The sequence below is a fragment of the Saimiri boliviensis genome, chromosome 8, assembly GCF_048565385.1.
Source record: "Saimiri boliviensis isolate mSaiBol1 chromosome 8, mSaiBol1.pri, whole genome shotgun sequence".
Lineage (NCBI taxonomy): Eukaryota > Metazoa > Chordata > Mammalia > Primates > Cebidae > Saimiri > Saimiri boliviensis.
In genome coordinates, this window is record NC_133456.1 from 26939326 (window position 1) to 26957239 (window position 17914).

General features: G+C 44.7%; 1 protein-coding gene across 2 annotated transcripts in view; it reads left to right on the top strand.

Annotated features, from left to right (window-relative positions):
* The window catches only part of HEG1 (heart development protein with EGF like domains 1), a 100198-nt gene extending 82350 nt beyond the window's left edge, over positions 1–17848 (top strand). For both annotated transcript variants that reach the window (XM_039477368.2, XM_074404209.1), the window contains exons 20-22: positions 6041–6128; positions 10136–10310; positions 12774–17848. In XM_039477368.2, coding sequence (XP_039333302.2) covers positions 6041–6128; positions 10136–10310; positions 12774–12923 — 413 coding nt within the window. In that variant the 3' untranslated portion in view covers positions 12924–17848. The remainder of the gene's footprint in view (positions 1–6040; positions 6129–10135; positions 10311–12773) is intronic.
* Positions 17849–17914: the final 66 nt, after the last annotated feature.

The window sequence follows — 17914 nt, forward strand, 5'->3', positions numbered from 1 at the left end:
ATCGAACTCCTGACTTCGGTGATCCACCATTTTGGCCTCTCAGAGTGCTGGAATTACAGGTGTGAGCCACCATGCCCAGCTCCATTTTTCTGTCTCATGGATATTGTCACTTTGTGATTATAGAATTCACATCATTCTCCTAGATTACTTTTTTTTCTATCCCTCTTTCATATTTGCCACATGTCCGTTTTGTAGGTCACCCTTTCATTCGAACGGTCTACACCTCTTCAGAGGATACCCCTTCCTCACAGCCTCCCAGCATCGCCAGCAGGGAGTGAGATTCTGCCTTCCCCACTGAGAGCCCTCTTCCTGGGAAGCCAGACATTCTGCCTAAATAGCATTCTGCACTGTCTTCCCAGCCCAACCTACGGTCCGATGGCAGGTGTAGAGAGTGTCTTTTAGTTGTATTCACCCCGTTGTTGCCATGGGTTATAAAAGGCTTGGACCAATGGAAATGCCGTGTGTTGGTGGGAGTCACTCGGGACAAACATCCGGGATTACAGCACTAAACCGCTTACAGGGAAGGTGAGAGAATCTATTACTATTGCCCAGAAGGCAGCTGGAGGTCTCATTCAGCTAAAAGCAGCCATTTTACTCGGTCTTGACTGACCTCCCTTCACTTCAAACAGGGGGGAAGGCCGGGAGTGGGGAAAGGGAACGGCTGCTCCGTACCCGACGTTCCGGCTAGTGAGGACTGTTTAGTGAGGTGGAAGGGATAGAGTTGTGTAAAACAACTCAGGAGAAAGTGACAGAATCATGTAGCACACTGTCACAGTGGAGAGTGGTGGGCACTGGGTATGTTCACACCCTGCCTGTAGACTTAAAGAAGGTGAATTTCAGAAGGTGCAGGGGAAAGTAAGAATGCTGTGAACAGAGATAGAAGAGGAGTGGAAAGATTTTAAAGGCAAAATTTGGGTGCAGTGGCTCACACCTGTTATCCCAGCACTTTAGGAGGCTGAGGAGGGAGGATTGATTGAGCCCAGAAATTTGAGACCAACCTGGACAACATAGCAAGACCTCATCTCTGCCAAAAAAAAAAAAAAAAAAAAAAAAAAAATGTCAACCAGGCATGGTGACATGCGCTTAGTGTCCCAGCTACTCGGGAAGCTGAGGTGGGAGGATTGCTTGAGCCAGGGAGGTTGAGGCTGCAGTGAGCTGTGCTCATGCCACTGCACTGCAGCCTGGGTGACAGAGCAAGACCCTGTCTCAAAAAATAAAAGGCAAAATTCAAACCATAAATCACGAGTGAGCTCAGTGAGGAAAAATATGGAGAGAAACTGAATGCATTTTAAGATAAAAACTAATGTGGCTACCTAGAAAGTTCAAGAATGTTGAAGGAAGGTGGGCTAAGGTTCTCCTGGAGTAAGTGAGCTTACCTAGCCTAAGCAACAAAGGGAGTTTATTGGAAGGATCCTGGCATCAGAAGTGGCAGAAGCCAAGGAAGTGGGGGAAGGAGCCTGAGCAGCTGGGGGTAGCGAGGGGCTTCCTGTGAGAGCATGTGTTGCCATGGCTGCATCCTCATGTCTCTTGTCTGCTCTTTGCTGTGTATCTGTACGCAGCCTCTCTCCTTCCAGACAACATGATGGAAAATAAGGTCACCGAACACTCTTGGTTGGGGATGGGGAGGTCACTAGTTCAGCAACTTTGAAAGTGAAAGCCCTGTCTTTCCCAGATTCCTGGGAGGTAACTAACTGATCCAGTTTGGATGGTGGGTTTGTTCCAGGACCAGCCAGCTGTGTCAGGGGATGGTGTTACATGTCTGAGTGTGCCCACACCCAGCCACAGATGGAAGGGGGTACCCGGAAGCGGGTGCACAGTTCTCAGAAGGGGGTTGGCTAAGCAGATAGTCCAGTAGATCCCATCCAAAGACGCATATAAGCATAGACAAATATGGCTCCAATGAAAGGCTAAGACTCAGATGTGCCGCTGGTTTGATGAAAGATGCTAACAGTGATGACAACAATGTGAAACTGTGAAGAATAAGGGAAACATGGATCCATTGCTTGAGAGAAACTGAAATGTCAGCAAATGCCAAGAAGAAAGTACGAGTAAGCATTCCAAGTTCTTCATTCCAGGAAATCTTTTCAAACTAGAAAGGATAGGACAGACAGGCCCAAGATGACATTCACTGCCTCCTGTCTCACTTAAATGGAGCACCTCTGAAGCTAGTAAACACTTCAGTTGGCATTTATTCAAATCCATGCACGTCTACATCATCATAAATCTAAAATCAGTACTTAACCCGAAAAGGTCGGATGCAGAATGATTTTAAGATCTGTGGGGAATAGTACAAGTTTGCAGTGATATGGCTGCCAAAGAACCTCAAATGTACTCTAAAAAATATGTATGTGTATATACACACAATGTCAAGATTTCAGGGAGGGGTGTGTGTGTGTGTAAATATGTAAATAAAATTTGGGAAATACAGAAAAGCACAAAGAAGAAAGCAAGTTATCCACCACTACCCAAGGCAGTGCTAACTTGTGCAAACATTTTGGCGAGTTCCCTCCCAGGATCTTTCTCTCTGCCCGTGTGCTGGGTGGTCTCCTGGCTTTCAGCCCAGTGCTCTTTCCTCTCCTGTGCTCTTTCTACACCAGTGCTGCCATGGTCTGGTCCACTGGCTGGCAGATCACCATCCCATAAAAGCTTCTACAGGTGCACGTTCTGAGTCCCTGCCCAGAACGACTGAACCAAATCTTTTGGAGCAGACACCAGGAATCTGAGTCTTAACAAGGCTTGCGGGTGACTGGGATGCAGATGGGAGTTCAGGAAGTCCTAAATTATGTCACTGCTACTCAGCTTGTGGTCTACTGTGTGAACTGTTACTGGACCGTGGCAAGATAACACAGAAGCTGAAACTTACGAATGTTTATATTAACCTGACATAACTGTGACACCCAAGCATGGGAGCCCTGAAAAAGAGTTTTGTTATATTTTACAAATATGTCAGTCCACAGTCAACTCCTTAAAAAAAAAAAAGAGAAAGGGGAATTTATGATAGTTGGTGCTGTGGGGACAGATGAGGGGAAGAGCACATGAGACTTTATTTTCTTTATTTAAAAAGAATATCCAGGTTGGGTGCAGTGGCTCACATCTGTAATCCCAGCACTTTGGAAAGCCGAGATGGGAGGATCACTTGAGGCCAGGAGTTCAAGACCAGACTGGACAACATAGTGATACCCCGTCCCTACAAAAAAAAATTGCTGCACCCTTGGTCCCAGATACTTGGCAGGCAAAGGCAGGAGGATTGCTTGAACCCAGGAATTCAAGGCTGCAGTGAACTGTGATTGTGCCACTGCACTCCAGCATGGGCAACATAGTGAGACCTGTCTCAAAAAAATAAATAAATAAATAAACAATATATATATATATATATATATATATGCCTTGGCAATGGGGGCAGACTCTATAAAAATAAAAAAGCAAAAAAACTGGTCCTTGACCACAGATAGTTTGAGAAGCACTGATCTACACCATCTGTGTCTCTTTTTAGACAAACCTGCTTGTTTCAAACAGGAACCTACTATAGCTGCAGCCACTTGCAAGGGTCGCTTCTAAAATGGATGCTTGTTAAGAAAATTTAACTTGGTGTGGAAGAATAAGCAGGAGCTAGACTTTGGTCTTTAGGAAAAAAGGGAGCCGTGGAGGGTTTTTTAAGGCAGGGAAATGGCAAGATCAGATTTCGTCTCTATAGAGAGTGGACAAGACTGGGCACAGGAGGCTGCGTTGGGAAGCAGTTGCAGTTGTCCAGACGAGGGATGATGGTAGGTCAGAGCCATGTTGGGGCAGATGAAGAAAAGTGGATAAGTTCAAGAGGTGTGCTTTCTGTCCTCACTTTTGTTAAAAAAGTCACTTTCAAATACATGTGACATGAGGAAGAGAATGCGTTTATTCCATGGCTTGGCTTTGTTTCCTAGGTATCTTAATCCTGATGGTTTTGCACAACAGTCAGCTTTCTGTGCTATTTATTTATGTAAAAGGATAGGTAAAGTGCTGCATGGCTTGTGTTTGCCCACAGTCTGCCTGCTGCCTGTCTTCACTCTGAATCAGCACCTAGTGCTCTAGGACAGGCGTCCCCAAACTACCGCCCGCAGGCCGCATGCAACCCCCCTGAGGCCATTTATCCGGCCCCCGCCACACTTCAGGAAGGGGCACCTCTTTCATTGGTGGTCAGTGAGAGGAGCACCGTATATGGTGGCCCTCCAACGGTTTGAGGGACAGTGAACTGGCCCCCTGTGTTAAAAGTTTGGGGACGCCTGCTCTAGGAGCTTGATGATGAGGGGAGGAGGGTGTCACCCTGTGCCTTGTCTTTGTTGACAAGGACAAGGGCCTGGAGAGCACAGTTCCAGTCTTAATTACTATCAAGAATCTGGCTACTGGCATTTCATCTTGGATCTTACAATCAAAGAACACAATGTTCATTATATTTCAGAAACCAAAGAAATTAGTCAGAATATTTAATAGAATTTATTGAGAATATGATTTTTCCAGAAATACATAGGTATAAAAACAATTAAAGCTTTTAGTATTGCTGCCTGCAGATGATATGTACTTGCTTAAATCACTGATAATTTCTGATAAATCACTGATAAATCACTGGTAATTCAATTCAATGTGTATTTATTGAGGAGCTACTCAGTTTCTAGCATGGTTGATGCAGTGATTCCCAGACTCTGGACTTAACTGATCAGTAATGTTCCGTATAAAATTGGGGAGAGTCTAACCTAGGGTTGCCTCCCTTTTATCAAGTAAGAATCTAGAACTGGCCGGGCGCGGTGGCTCAAGCCTGTAATCCCAGCACTTTGGGAGGCCGAGGCGGGTGGATCACGAGGTCAAGAGATCAAGACCATCCTGGTCAACATGGTGAAACCCCGTCTCTACTAAAGGTGCAAAAAACTAGCTGGGCATGGTGGCGCGTGCCTGTAATCCCAGCTACTCCGGAGGCTGAGGCAGGAGAATTGCCTGAACCCAGGAGGCGGAGGTTGCGGTGAGCCGAGATCGCGCCATTGCACTCCAGCCTGGGTAACAAGAGCGAAACTCCGTCTCAAAAAAAAAAAAAAAAAAAAAAAAAAAAAGAATCTAGAACTGGATTAATAATTTTTATATCTACTATCCCCATGAACTAAAAAAATTAACACCAAAGAGTGGGAAGTGGCCAAGAAAAGATTCTGCGTTATCACCATTACTTTTTAATTTAATTTTTATTTTTTTGAGCCTGTGTCACCCAGGCTGGAGTGCAGTGGTGTGATCTCAGCTCACTGCAATCTCAGTCTCCTGGGCTTATCCACTACTTTTATAAAATTCAAATTTACTGAGACATAATTTACACATGATAAAAGGCACCCATCTTAAGTGAGAAAGAAAAGTAGAAAGGACAAAAATCTTTGATTATAGAACAGTTATCAAAAAGGAACAAATTAAGGTTTTGAAAAACTCATAATTCACATTTATGTTTCTCTTTTTGCCATGGGTTGGTGAAAGTGTCATCAGGGACTGGTGCACAGGTAAAAGTGAGCAGCCGCTATCCCAGGAGTGGCTTTAAAAGGGGAATTTTTTGGCCAGGAGCAATGGCTCACATCTGTAATCCCAGCACTTTGGGAGGCCAAGGCGGGCAGATCACAAGGTCAGGAGATCGAGACCATCCTTGCTAACACAGTGAAACCCTGTCTCTACTAAAAATACAAAAAATCAGCCGGGTGTGGTGGCATGCACCTGTCATCCTAGCTACTCAGGTGGCTGAAGCAGGAGAATCGCATGAACCCTGGAGGCAGAGGCTGCAATGAGCTGAGATCCCTGCATTCCAGCCTGGGTGACAGAGTGAGACTCGGTCTCAAAAAAAAAAGGAGGGGGATGAACCTTTCTAAATACAAAGAGCCTTAGAGATAGCCATTGATGATCCATTGCCAGAGAATGGGAAGTGGTAGGCGAGGGTACCCCTCAAGGGAGGGTGATTGACTGTAGAGTCAGGGGAGACCATTCTTGAGAACTCACTCCTTCCTTCATTACCTCCAGCCAATTTGCTTTTTTGTCTCCCATTTAGCCTATCAACTTATCACCGTGGTGATCGCAGCAGCGGGAGGTGGGCTCCTGCTTATCCTAGGCATCGCACTGATCGTTACTTGTTGCAGGTAAGTGATGAGAGTTCAGATTCCAGTCCTGTTTCTTTGCCTGGACTATACAAGGATCAATTGTTATTCTTTTACAGAATACTTGAGACGGTTCACAGTATTAAATCATAATGTATGACTAACCCATTTTTAAAAAGGAGAATAGACAACCGTTAATCTACTCCCAACTCTGTTAGAATTTACAATAGTTGGTGCCTGTGAGAAAAAAGAAGGGGAGTAAATGGAACTTTATTTTATTATAAAATAATAGCCAAAAACACAGCAGGAAAAGAAAAAAGAAATAAATTGGGCTTCATCAGAATTTAAAACTTTTGTACTCCAAAGGACACTATCAAAAAAGTAAAAAGACTCCCATACTTGCAAATATGGATTGCATGAAAAAATAGTTGCAAATTATATGTCTAGTAAGGGTCTTGTACGAGAATATAGAAAGAACTCTTACAACTCAACAACCTAATTTTTAAAATGGACAAAAAACTTGAATAGACATTTCTTCAAAGAAGATACACAAATGGCCAGTAAGCACATTGTCTTAGTCCATTTGTGTTGCTGTAAAGGAATACCTGAGGCTGGGTGTATTCGTGCGTTTTCACACTGCTGATAAAGAAATACCCGAGACTGGGCAGTCTGCAACAGAAAGAGGTTTAATGAACTTACAGTTCCATGTGGTTGGGGAAGCCTCACCATCATGATGGAAGGCAAGGAGGAGCAAGTCTCGTCTTACATGAATGGCAGCAGGCAAAGAGAGAGCTTGTGCTGGGGAACTCCCCCTATAGAACCATCAGATCTCATGAGACTCATTTACTATCTTGAGAATAGCATGTGAAAGACCCACCCCCATGATTCAGCCACCTCCCATCAGGTCTCTCCCACAATACATTGGAATTCAAGATGAGATTTGGGTGGGGACGTATCACTGGATAATTTATAAAGAAAAAGGTTTATTTGGCTCATGACTCTGATGGCTGGAAAGCTTGAGATTGGGCATCAATACCTGGCGAGGGCCTCAGGCTGCTTCCACTCCTGGAGGAAGATGAAGGGAGCCGCCTGATGAGAAAGGAAACGAGAGATGAGGGGCTGGGGGAGACATATCAGGCTCTTCTTAACAACCAGCTCTCCCAGGAAAGGCATTAGTCATTTCATGAGAGATCTGCCCTCATGGCCCAAACACCTCCCTATAAGCTCCACCCCCAGCACCTCCACACTGGGGATTAAATTTCAACATGCGACTCGGTGGGGACAAACCATATCCCAATTATAGCACACACAAAAGGATGATCAACATCATTACTCACCTAGAACATGCAAATCAAAACCACCATGAAACATCACTTCACATCTACTTTAACTATTAAAAACAAAACGCAGAAAATAGTGGCCGGGCGCAGTGGCTCAGGCTGTAATCCCAACACTTTGGGAGGCCTAGGTGGGTGGATCACTTCAGGTCAGGAGTTCGAGACCAGCCTGGCCAACACAGTGAAACCCCATCTCTACCAAAAATTTAAAAACTTATCCAGGCATGGTGGTGCACACCTGTAATCCCAGCTACTTGGGAGGCTGAGGCAAGAGAATCACATGAACCCAGGAGGCAGAGGTTGCAGTGAGCCGAGATCATGCCACTGCACTTCAGCCTCTGAGCCAGACTCTGTCTCAAAAAAAGAAAAGAAAAGAAAAAAAAAGAACACCCAGAACACAGAAAATACCAAGCATCATTGGTGAGGATGTGGAAAAATTAGAATCCCTGTACACTACTGGTGGGAATGTAAAATTGTGCAGCCGCTTTGAAAGAGTCTGAAAGTTAAAGACAGAGTTACCATTGGACCCAGCACTTCCACTCTTAGGTATATCAAGAGAAGTGAAAAGGTATACTCACTCAAAAACTTTACATGAGTGTTCACAGCAACATTATTCATAATAGCCAAAAGGTGAAAACTCTACTAGTTTGTCAATGGATAAACAAAATATGATCTATTTATACAATTGATCTATTTATTCAATTATACAATTGAAATATTATTGAGGCATAAAACGAATAAAGTACTGATACATGCTATAACATGGGTGAACTTTGAAAATACACTAAGTGAAACAAGCCAGCCCCAAAAGACCACCTATTGTGTGACTCCGTTTATATGACCTATCTGAAATAGGCAAATCTAATAGAGTTGGCAGTAGGTTAATGGTTGTCTAGGGCTAGGCTGGTGGGGAAAGGGGGAGAATTGGAAGATGGTGGCTTAGGGGTATGGAGTTTCTTCTTGGGATGATGAAACTGCTCTGAAATTGTGATGATGGTTGCACAAGTCTGAATATGCCAAAAACCATTAAATGAGTGAATTGCGTAGTATGTGAACTGTTTCTCAGTAAAGCTATATACAGAGAGAAAGAGAAGCAGACAAAGAAAGAAAGATGAAATATTTTTGCAGTAGAGAGGTGGTAGCAGCAATGTGGGATGAGCAGTAAGCCTGGCTCTAGGCTTCCTGGAAGCCACTGAGATTGAGTTTTTACTGGAAAAGGTAGGGAAAGGATGAAATGGATTCCCCTTCTCTGTGATGATCTATTCAGATAAGGGAAAATTATGACCTCTGACTGAGATGATGATAATGGCAGGAATTATCTAGATGTAACAGATGGGAGGAACCTCCCAAATTAGCTAGTTATCTTTTCTCCCATTGACATGAAGGACATTTTAAGATATCCTCTGTCTCCTAAAAGGCCACAAAGAGTAATTTGCCTTAACTGCCCAAGCAGGAATGCAGGCCTTATGGTATAGCCTTTGCCTGTCATTTTCCAAATTGCCATCAAATCATCAAAGATAAGCCATATGAGTGGAAATAAACTTCAGGGGATGAGATTAGGCATGGTTACCTAGAAGGGCATGACCTGAGCGCTCAGGGGACAGAAGTCTCATATTTGCTACGTGTTCTGTACCGTGTGGTGTATCCATTGGGGGAGAAGCCTGTGCCTGCTGGCTTTTGAGAAGAGAAGGCAGTTATGCATGAGTATGTCATCATCTGAGCCTGGGTACCCCACCCACCAGGAAGCAACACAGTGGCAGGTCTGTTCCCAACTTCCATAGTGAGCCAGCGCCTAGCCACATACTGGACATTTGCTTTTATGACCCTGAATCACTTTGTGCCTTCCCTAGAATACTTGTTTGCAGGTTAAGTGAGGTAGAAAGAATAAAACTTCAGATAATTCTATCTCTGACAAGTATGATTTAAAATTTCTGATCCTGGGCCCCTTAGAGAGGTGAAGAACACAGATTCCAACAATTCACGGTCAGTAAAATCTCATGAGTAGCGTTGCTCTAACCTGCTGAAGTGAGAATTTGTATAGGTCTATAAATAGGTGAGCTTTTTCATAAACAAACCATTCTGTTTTTGTGACTTGTGAAATATTTGCTTTGTGTGGTAGAAAGAGCACTGTCTGGGGAGTTGGGACGCCTGACTTCTAGTTCCAACCGTTCTAGTAGCAAAAGATGACCCAGGGGACAAGTCAGGTCTCTTTACTAAGCTGGAGCTGCCCCAGCCCATCTCCAGAGCTCCTGACTCAGTTAATCTGGGGGAGACCCAGACTCCCCATGTAAATTTTAATGCTTGGCAGCTTGGGATCCACTGGACTAGAATGAATCTAAGGGCTCTTCTGGCTCCAGCATTCTGTGAATTTATGAGCCTTATTTTCCTGGCCACCTCCACGACACAGTGATCTCTGTCCTTCAGAAGAGTCTAAATCTGCTCTATTGCCACTGTTTTTGTCCCCCGACCCCCTGATAATCTGGCCCTTTGAGATTGGAAGACTTTTTATATCTTTTTTTACACCTAACTGCATATTTACTTGTTGTAGGCAAATACCAAATAGCAATAATAATAACACTCCTCACTGGGCAGTGACAAAGAAATACAACGATAGCTTTCAGTCGAATTTACCTTATAAAATAATAGTTGGTGCTTTCACAGATATTACTTCTTTAAAGAATTAAGCCTTACACATATTTTTGTATCCCACAGAAAGAATAAAAATGACATAAGCAAACTCATCTTCAAAAGTGGAGATTTCCAAATGTCCCCATACGCGGAATACCCCAAAAATCCTCGCTCACAAGAATGGGGCCGAGAAGCTATTGAAATGCATGAGAATGGAAGTACCAAAAACCTCCTCCAGATGACGGATGTGTACTACTCGGTGTGTATTCCTGTGTCAGGACAACCCCAGGGCCCCCAGCTCCTCTGAGAAGTAAAGGAATTCTGTTTTGTTGTAGTAAAAGCATTACAGTTAGTTAAGGGTTTAAAGAGTAGCGGCATGAACCCCTGATTTACATATTTTACTATTCAGTTTACTCACAGTCTATTTGCATGGTACTTCTCAGGGTTGCTGTTGAGGTGTGAAGGATATTTTCATAGAGCACATTATAATAACCTTCTTGCTATTAAACTTGCTTTTAAGTCATAGGAATGAAAACTGAAAGGTAGAGCAAGAATTTCGTGATACTTAGCCTTGGGCCCTTTCATGTGAATCTCCCATCTGCCATGCTTACCTTGTATGGTTAGGTGCTTAAAGCTAGGGGATTGGTGGCTGGGCACAGTGGCTCACACCTGTAATCTCAGCACATTGGGAGACCAAGGTGGGCAGATCTCATGAGTCCAGGAGTTTGAGACCAGCCTGGGCAACATGGCAAAACCATGTTTTTACAGAAACCACACTCATCTCTACAAAAAAATTAGCCTGGTGTGGTGGTGCACGCCTGTCGTTCCAGCTGTTTGGGAGGCTGAGGTGGAAAGATTGCTTAAGTCTGGGAGCAATCTTAAGTAGTGAGCCGAGATTGCACCACTACACTCTAGCCTGGGCAACAGAGTGAGATCCTACCTCAAAAAAACAAAAATAAACAACAACAACAAAAAACCATGGGGAAAAGGTATAAAGAGGACAATAATTCAATGTTGTCCTCAACAAGCACTTCTCAGAGGTTTAAAGATTGTGTATTCAGTAGGCCTTTAATAATTTGCCATGTCCAGCCTGGAGACAACCTTGAACCCTTGCTGCTTCTCTACCACGCTAAATTTAACCTGTGTTGTATTCCTGTGCACTGTCCGGCTCGTTTCACACCACTGTTTCAACCATAAAGCAAACATGAACAGCCATATCTGAGCTGAAAAGTAAACAGATATCAGGTGACTTCTCATGCCATCTGGGGCCGTTTGAGGAACAGTAATAAATGTGAAACCTTGCCCCGTGGGGACTTAATGGTGCTCGGCAGTCTTGTTACAGAAACCACAGTCCCTCTGGTTGCCATGGGAATTAACCATGAGGATTCAGACTTTGGATAGGAGGGGCAAGTTTGTTCATGCTAAGGAGATGTTTATTTCCATAGACTCTTTTTTGAAAAAATTGAACCTAGAGGAAGAACAGAAAGTTATAAATAAGGAAAAAGGTAAACATAAACAGAGATACAAACTTAGCTCTAGTGAAAATATTCCCATGGATATTTCTGCACAGGGCTTTGTTTCTCTGTTCCTCAGGAAAGTCCTCTTCCTTTACTAACCGATGCCATAACTGAGCAGGTATTTTACTCAGGTGTGTCCCCACACTCACATCCTTTGCTCGGGACTCCTCAGCCCGAGCACGTTACAGTAACTAGCAACAAACAGGCCTGTGGTATCATAGGAACCAGCTTCACCACATGTTTTCATGGCATTAGCTAAAGAGTTATATTCAAGAAAGTAAATGAACCCCATTTTTATTCAAAAGATAGCAGGCTAACCACGCACAGTGGCTCATGCCTATAATACCTATAATCGCTTTGGGAGGCCAAGGTGGGGGGATTGCTTGAGCCTAGGAGTTCAAGACCAGCCTGGGCAACATGGCGAGACCCTGTCTCTATAAATTTTTTTTTTAATTAGCGAGGCATGGTGGTACACCCCTGTAGTCCCAGCTACTCAGGAGGCTAAAGCAGGAGGATCACTCGAGCCCAGGAGGTCGAGGCTACAGTGAATAGTGTTTGTGCCATTGCACTCCAGGCTGGGCAACAGAGCAAGACCCTGTCTCAAAGGAAAAAAAAAATAGCTGGCTGAGCAGTCTGTAGAGGCAAAGCCTAAGCTTAGGGTATGAAGCTATCACCTGGGTAGACAAGCTGTTCCTCACAGTGGGCTCAGGTGTGGTCCAGGTGATTTCCATGTTGGGCTCTCCTATGGCTCACTTATGATACACGGTATCTAATGTTTTATTTCTGCCAAAAAAACTTTTACCTTGGTGCTACTATGAAGGCCTCCTCGAAGTAGCCCCTCTTATTCAAAAGGAACCTTTCTTTGAGATCAAACTGGTCACCTGAGGATTGCTGTTGGCCTCCTGGTTTGGGGACCTACCTAACTCCACCTGCAGCAGGGTGGTTGTAGGACCCTACAATGGTCAGTTCCCTCCTTTGCATCAGTTGCCTTCTGCATGGTAGCAAAGACAGGAGGGATTTAAAGTGGGTTGTGCTCCACAGAGAAAGATACTATAAAAAACATTAGAAATAATCAGTAGAAACACATCCATACAGGATAAAGCCAGGTCTTTTTCTACATTGGTCTAAAGTCACTGGGATTTAACACTATAATTTAAACCCAAGAATGATGAACTGATGTTTCTTCTTTTCTCTTTGGTAACCAGCCCACAAGTGTAAGGAATCCAGAACTTGAACGAAACGGACTCTACCCGGCCTACACTGGACTGCCAGGATCACGGCATTCTTGCATTTTTCCCGGACAGTATAATCCATCTTTCATCAGTGATGAAAGCAGAAGAAGAGACTACTTTTAAGTCCAGGAGAGAGAGGGACTCATTGCTCTAAGCCAGTCGCCTGGGACCTCTGTGGCTCAGAGGACTGCACCAGGAGGAGGCTGCACCCAGGATTTGTCGGAGCCATACTGAGTGGCAGGCAGGAAGAGGGATAGGCATGCGGGGCGTGACCACAGTGGAGGGAACAGGTGGATGTGGAACCACGGGCTGCTCATTCGGCACCTTTGTTGTTACTGTGAACATGAATGTGGGCCAGTAAGTACCAAGAGAGTCTCTCTGAGTGACCACACAGCACTGGCACCAGGGTGGCTAGTAGCCAGGGCACACCACTAGGCATCAGTGCAGGGACCTGGTTTTCCCTTCGTTTGCACTTTAGTAAATTGGGTGGGAGGTTTCCTTTTGGATCTGTTTCAAGCCTCTTCCAGAAAGAAGGCTTCCTTACCTGAGACACTTCCACAAGCAGCAATTTGGTGATTCCTTTGCATCAAAATTCTAGCTTGTTAGTTACTTTCGTGCCCAGTGCCTGTGTGCTAAACAACAGATGAGGATGAGCATACCACTTAAGTCTGAAGATGTCACTGTTGAATGGACGGTGTTTTAATATGTTTCTCGATTGTCTTATGCTACAGTTTCCAAGCCAATCCCACAATGAGGAAATGAAATGTATGAGGCACAGCACACAACTGCAATGTGTTTTTTTTTTAAGTGTAGGTCTTAAATTTTATTTAAGACTTTTGTTTAAAATCTCTTTGCAGTTAAATCTCACTTTTTCAAACAAGCCTGGATCAGGGCAAAACAGCTGATACTTGGTTTTAGCTGGAGGCTCGGGAGGCAGATTGCAGGCAGAGGGGCAGTTTTCATCATGAGGGCACAGCCTGGGGCCTGGGGCTCTGACCACCACCATGGAGGTCAGAGGCAGCTGTGTATGAAGGAGAATCAAACTAGATGCAGGTTTCAGCACTACAGGAAAGCAGCCTGGTGAGCCCCCGCAGCTGGATGTGATTAGACGGATGGCTGAATCAGCAGGTTGGAGTTCCTGCATCACCAGTGCTTTGGGAAGCTGCGGGGATTCCTCAGGAAGCACAGGGAACTGAGATGGAGCCACACGTGAGTTTGCTCACCTGCTACTGCATACTTTGTCCCCAGAATCTCGTCCACAAACCCCATGTAAACTTTCAACCACGCAAAGATGTTTACTTGGCTGAAGAAGTAACTTATTTTTTCTTACCCAGTCATTCGCACCTCTTTATGTGGCTGTGTAGCGCCCTCCACACCCAGGGTTATACTTCCAGTCAGCATGGGAGAACTGAAGACTTCCGGTTGCTCGAGGATCTGCGAGTTGACTTTTGAGAAGGAAGTTCACGTGTCTTATTTATTACCCTCGTGACGTGGGTCCTGCCAGGGAGACATCCAGTACTCAGTGTCTTTAATTGCCACCTGTGGAACTGTTTATTGGCCTGCTTTGGGGCATCCTGGTTTTGGTTGAATGGAGAGGAATACAGAGATAAAAGAATGTCTCCAGCCTGAAGCGGAGCCCCGCAACACACACATTCCTGGAAATGGTGCAGCCACTGGGGACAATTCTGCCCGAGTTGGTTGTTTCTTCAAGGTCCTCTAATCTCTTCACAGCATATGTAATCCCTGCTCTTTGCATAATCCTTGGCCGTGATGGTTTTAAGCACGCACTCCTGTGTCCCGTGGTCTCCCATCACTCACCATTATCTTGCTCTAACAAGAGCCCTCGTCAGGTGAGGTGCATTTTCGTAGTTAAATTGCACTCATTCATGAGAGAAATAAAAGAAGAGCTGTTTTCGTCACTGGAGGCTAACCTAAAATTTCAGAGCACCGCCTTTTTGAAATCTTGGACCTTGCCTCTCTCTTTCTGTAGAACCAATGGCCCTTTGTGGCTCAGGGCCTCACACCTAACTAGAAAGCTCCAAACTCCTGCAGCTCACCTGAGCTCACAGACTTGGCTTCTTGGCTCCTTCCGCAGCATCCCTGCTCATTCCTCAGGACCCGCAGCTGTGGGAAGAGCCACGTAGGAAGGCTATTCGCAGGCATACATTTCTGCCGCCTTCAGCTGACATAGCAGCTAACAAATCATCTCCTCTGTCGGAGCCAGAGCCTTCAGCTCTACAAAATGAAGTATTCGGTCCCAAAAGCATTCTTGGGAAGAATCCCAACGTCCAGAAAACGGTGTCCTGTGAGTTCCCAGAATGCTTTCTTGTTTATGGGTTTCGTCTGTATGGAGTGGATTAAGAGTGTTTTGTTTTGTTGTTTTAACTGAGAAAAAAAAGGGGGGGCACCCTCAAGATTGAGTTCACATGGTCTCCAGAGTTTCCAGGGGGTGCGTGGGGGTGGGGAAGGCACCTCAGGCTCTTAGGGGGCATGAGTAAAGCACGGCTGTGACCCAGGGAGGAAGGGAGAGGCCAGCTTCATGCCTGCTTGGGGTTCCTAACTGCAGAAGGATCCCGCCTAGGCCGAGGGGAAATACCTGGTAGCGGAAGAGGTCTGGATGAACAGCTGGCACGCCGAGGCTCTCTGCCCAGACACAGTGCTCCGTGGCAGCCCCGGCAGCTCCTGCAACTGGGGTGCACAGATGCCACAGTCCTGCACCGATGTCCCACAGCTGGGGGAAGGTGAGAGGAAGGGGAAAGTGATGCATACCTGCTCAAGAGATGCTTAAACCTCTGTAGAGAAGAGCCAGGCCCAGGGGCACCTGTGTGTCCCATAACACCACAGCAGGAAAGGGTGGCTGGCTGGCTTCGCGGCGTCAGTGGTTTGGTTTAAGCTCCAGGGGTCTTATTGCCATTGTCTTTTCCTCTGCCCCTTGAGCCAACCCAAGGCCCTGAAGTCTGTTTCTTTAGGCGGATGAATTGGCATTCTCCTACTATGACCAGGCTCTGGGAAGGGCTTCTCACAGCACTCTCAAGAGGTGGGCATGGGAAGTGCCCAGTTCTCAGATACAAAAACATTCAGAGAGGGTAAATAACTTGCCTTGTAGAGGCAGGACCGAAACCCTCATCTGCCTGACTCCCCCTGCTGCTCTGCCCGCTGTAGCCCCCTGCCTCGCTGTCTTGGCACACAACTCACCATGCTGTGTTCCTTAAATATCAAAGAGGGCAAGAGAGAAAGGACCTTAAAAATAAGTTGTTTTTTTTTTTAAGGAACCTTATTATTAAGGAGTAACTAAACTAATGACATGAAACTTTAAAAAATGCTGAATACCCTTTTGAAAATGTCCTTTCAGTTTGGTTTTTACATGTATTTCTCAGACACTTGTCATGAAGAAAATAGTGGCTGGCTTGTGCTGGCACGTGGCTTTGGCTATAGGAAGTGAAAGTTGAGGACCTGGTTTCTGACGTACGTGCATGTCAGACATACACATCCGTCTGAGGGCTGCTGGCCTTGTTCCCATGGTAAGGCCATGGCTCCCACATAGTGGAAGCATATTTTTCTGAAGGGTTTTCAGAATTGGGAACATATTTGGTGGAATGTCTTAAACGCATCTTCCTCCTTTGAGGGGAAGTATATTTTCAGAAGCAGCTAAATCATTTAGAGTCAAAATTGCTGTTAGGTGATTAATTCAAGCTGGCTGATGGTATCTGAGGTCAAACACTAAGATGTGACGATTGAGTTCTTAAAGAGGTAACTCATAGTGGGCCCAAGGGAGAAGGCAGCATCTTTGGTCTCTTAGCCTGGATGGCTACCTGAGAATATGCTGTTGAAGGATGACACCTATACAGATGTGAAAGTTCCCAGAGCAGGCACCTTCAGGCCACCCTCACATTTGGCTTTTAGGTGCCTGTGTAAAACTGCCCTGCCCCCTGGTGAAGTGCCTGGGTGTCCTGTAAGCCGGTTTAACTCTGCCTGAAGGAGAGGAGCTACCCAGTCCAGTTATACTTGGCTAAGTTTTGCCTAACACACCCAAAACTAGGGTTTGGACCCATAGTTCTAAAACACACCAGTTTTGAGACTACAGCACTTCTCTGGAGAGAGGAAGAATGTACAGTTCAGTATTTCAATGTTTTGCATTTTACTTGAAATTACCCTTAGTATCAGATTTTTTTTCCTATCTGAAACATTTTGTGGGGATGAGAAGGGACATTTCATTTCCTCCTCGACGAAGTGTCAGTCTGAGGTTCTCATGCATGTTTCTGGAAACTTGTAGAGTTTGCCTTTGAGTATGTTTTCTTTCTTTTTCTTTTCTCAAATCTCCAAGGAAGAGAACTGACTAAAATAGTAGAAACATTAAAGTATTAAATGCCAATTAATTTGTTGCACTAAAGTATCTTCATTAGCATTACACTTCATCACATCTGGTGTGAACTGTCACAGAAAAACCTATGAAACCAAAGGGGACCATTTAGGTCTATAAAGAGACAGGTCTGAGACTAGCTCTGTCACCTGGGCATTTTCAAAGAGAACATTTTGGAGAATTTGCATATTCTGATTTTTTTTTTTTAATGCGCTTAACACACTTCATTACAGATTTCTTGGGTAGGGAGGATGGGATAGGCCAGGGATGGGATGGAATCAGTTCTGCCTAGGAAACTAATCTGACTCATTTACCTTTCTGTGTTAACCTTGGCCTGTCCTGAAAAGAGAATGACTGTTTCACCATGAGTTGCTCTGAGTTTTGTTAATGTTTTGTGTTGCTGGTTTGATGGTTGAATGAAGCATGTAGCTGGAATAGGAACTTTCAGAGTTTTCGCGTTGTCCTGGATTTCTCTTTGTAAACCTTTAAACCTTAGCCCCTGATTGATTGTGTTAAACCCATTATGAGAATGTTATTTAAAGTTGTATTATAATTGCAACCTCCACTAATTATTCAGTACTGTAGCAGCAAAGTATTATTTGTAAGAATTTGGTTATTTTTATACGTATATCCACTATAAGTCTGGCGTTCTAGTCAGTAAAACGATGCAATAAAATTAATATCATTTTCGTTGTGTGGTTTCCTCTTACTAACAAGAAAGCCAGAACAGAATGCAACAAGTTACTTTTCAGGA